At 43.3% G+C, this 3,333-nt stretch overlaps 1 protein-coding gene across 1 annotated transcript in view; it reads right to left on the bottom strand.

The window, feature by feature from the left end:
* The window catches only part of LOC101858967 (histone-lysine N-methyltransferase SETDB1), a gene marked incomplete at its 3' end in the record, with an annotated part of 41,040 nt that overhangs the window by 23,238 nt on the left and 14,469 nt on the right, over positions 1–3,333 (bottom strand). The window contains 1 exon segment of the mRNA XM_005107595.3: positions 1,693–1,766. Within this exon segment, the coding sequence (XP_005107652.2) occupies positions 1,693–1,766 (74 nt within the window).

Genomic DNA, 3,333 nt, shown 5'->3' with positions numbered 1-3,333 from the left:
CACGTCATGCCCCCCCCGTGTGACCTCACCTCAGGGTAGATGCGCAGGTACTCTTTGATGAAGGCGCTGGTGTCGGGATGAATGTCGTCCCACACATTGGCACCTGAGGGGAAAACAAACAACTGATTGTAGGATTGATTGATGGATTGATGGATTGTTGGATTGATGGACTGTTGGATTGATAGATTGATGGATTGATGGATTGATGGATTGTTGGATTGATGGATTGTTGGATTGATGGATTGTCCACATTGGCTCCGGGGGTGGGGGGAGGGACAAACAAACAACTAGGATTGTCCACTGGAAGTAATCAGTGGGAACAAAAGATGACAGATGACCAATAGAAGAAAAGTAGGTTCAAAGGAAAAACACACGTTTGTTGTTGTTGTTTTTTAAGGGAGGTTAGAAATACGGCCAAAATTGTCCAAAGTGGCCTCCCTTTGTCAGGTGAAAACTGGATGTCTTAGACAAGGGGACATTTGTACAGGTGGATGTCTTAGACAAGGGGACATTTGTACAGGTGGATGTCTTAGACAAAGGGGACATTTGTACAGGTTGATGTCTTAGACAAGGGGACATTTGTACAGGTGGATATCTTAGACAAAGGGGACATTTGTACAGGTGGATGTCTTAGACAAGGGGACATTTGTACAGGTGGATGTCTTAGACAAGGGGACATTTGTACAGGTGGATGTCTTAGACAAAGGGGACATTTGTACAGGTTGATGTCTTAGACAAGGGGACATTTGTACAGGTGGATATCTTAGACAAAGGGGACATTTGTACAGGTGGATGTCTTAGACAAGGGGACATTTGTACAGGTGGATGTCTTAGACAAAGGGGACATTTGTACAGGTGGATGTCTTAGACAAGGGGACATAATTTGTAAGGTAAGTAACTGAGCAGAGGTCAACTGTAGGTTCTAGCCAATGAGAACAACAACGGCTACATTGCCCCAGGAAGAGACTTGGATTTGGACTTGCTTGACTTTCTACAAGGGAGAGACATGGTCAGTACGTTTGGAAGGAAGGTGTAAGGGTGTGTCTCATCAGTTCAAGGTCACCCCACCAGTGTCCACGGGAAGCCATTTCAGTCCTCATCACAATCGTTTCTATATTTGTCAATGTCTCACACAAAATATCTACCACCAACCTTTTCTATATTTGTCACTGTCTCACACAAAATATCTACCACCAACCTTTTCTATATTTGTCTCTGTCTCACACAATAGTTACCACCAACCTTTTCTATATTTGTCTCTGCCTCACACAATAGTTACCACCAACCTTTTCTATTTGTCACTGTCTCACACAATAGTTACCACCAACCTTTTCTATATTTGTCACTGTCTCACACAATAGTTACCACCAACCTTTTCTATATTTGTCACTGTCTCACACAATAGTTACCACCAACCTTTTCTATATTTGTCACTGTCTCACACAATAGCTACCACCAATCTTACTGTTACCTTCAGATGATCTCGCCATTTGTGAAACTACGATTGCTAAAAATAGCCACCAGTGAAAGGCCTTCCATCATTCCCACAAACAGCTCTGTGCACAAATACCAAGCTGAGAAGATAGTCCCATGAAGTAATCACATTCAAGCTCAACTCTCTGGATTGTTCAAGCACACACATGCCAGTCGGCTATTCCCACTTCTAAAACAAGAAACTATCGCGAGTCTTACTCTGCATGTAGACCTTGTGCAGTTCTTTGGCTTCACAGTACTGAGCATAGCCGTCATCGAAGAAGACGAGGAATCTGCCAAAACAAAATCAAATATGTCAGGAGAAAAACAATACTGTGTTCCAGGTTTCAAAATGGTGAATGTCATCAGTATGTCAATAGGAAACCGTTGCACCATCTTGGTCCAGTATGACCAGAGGAAGTAGACTGCCCAAGAACGACTACCCTCCCTTCAGATCTTCACTTGCCTGATTGGCCCCAAAGAAGAGAAATCTCCCGTAGCTTTGGAATCCGGGAATGTCAGCTTGTGTCTTACCACTTCATCGGTGACAGAAGGAGAGATTCCTTATGGCAGACAGATTTTGATTTTTTAATTTTGTCACAGAGGTGGCTTAATGACCTACTCTTCTACGATTTTCAACCACCAACGGATCTTTGACATGCACAACAAACATAACCACAGTGCAAGACACACAGAAATCTTCCAGAACTTTCCCCAACTGACCTACCGCATGTAGCAGAAATGTTCCCCAACTGACCTACCTCTTGTAGAACAAATGTTCCAGTGACCTACCTCTTGTAGAACAAATGTTCCAGTGACCTATGAAATGTTCCAGTGACCTATGAAGTGTTCCAGTGAACTATGAAATGTTCCAGTGACCTATGAAGTGTTCCAGTGACCTATGAAATGTTCCAGTGACCTATGAAATGTTCCAGTGACCTATGAAATGTTCCAGTGACCTACCTCGTGTAGAACAAATGTTCCAGAGACCTACCTCATGTAGAACAAATGTTCCAGAGAACTACCTCATGTAGAACAAATGTTCCAGAGACCTACCTCATGTAGAACAAATGTTCCAGAGACCTACCTAATGAAGAACAAATGTTCCAGAGACCTACCTCTTGTTGTTCTTCATACTGGGGGCCTCGGCGATGACTCCGGCGAAGAACGAGTTGGGGGCGTCGTCCTCGCGGTACAAGGCTGAAACATGTCAGGAGACACACTGTCATGCCATGTCAGGAGACACATTGCCATGTCATGTCAGGAGACACATTGTCATGTCATGTCAGTAGACACATTGTCATGTCAGGAGACACACTGTCATGTCAGGAGACACACTGTCATGTCATGTCAAGAGACACATTGTCATGTCATGTCAGGAGACACACTGTCATGTCATGTCAGGAGACACACTGTCATGTCATGTCAGGAGACACACTGTCATGTCATGTCAGGAGACACACTGTCATGACATGTCACAAGAGACAAACTAGCACCAAGAACTGGTTCTACAATACCAAACACAACGCTAAAGCACAACAAGAACGCACAGCTCCAGAGTTACAACACTCTGCAAACTATCTAAACACTGAAAAAACCACTTTCACGTGTTTTATTTTGACATTTATGTCCAGAATTTTGAAGCCGGTGGGAACGGTGCAGAAGAAACATGACAAAACACAACCATCACGACAAAACACAACCATCAAGACAAAACACAACCATCAAAACAAAACACAACCATCATGACAAAACACAACCATCAAGACAAAACACAACCATCAAAACAAAACAGAACCATCAAGACAAAACACAACCATCAAGACAAAACAGAACCATCACGACAAAAACAGAACCATC

The sequence above is a fragment of the Aplysia californica genome, unplaced genomic scaffold, assembly GCF_000002075.1.
Source record: "Aplysia californica isolate F4 #8 unplaced genomic scaffold, AplCal3.0 scaffold00614, whole genome shotgun sequence".
Taxonomy (NCBI): Eukaryota; Metazoa; Mollusca; class Gastropoda; order Aplysiida; family Aplysiidae; genus Aplysia; species Aplysia californica.
Note: the sequence above shows the minus strand (reverse complement) of the source record. Positions and strands in the feature narration are given on the sequence as shown.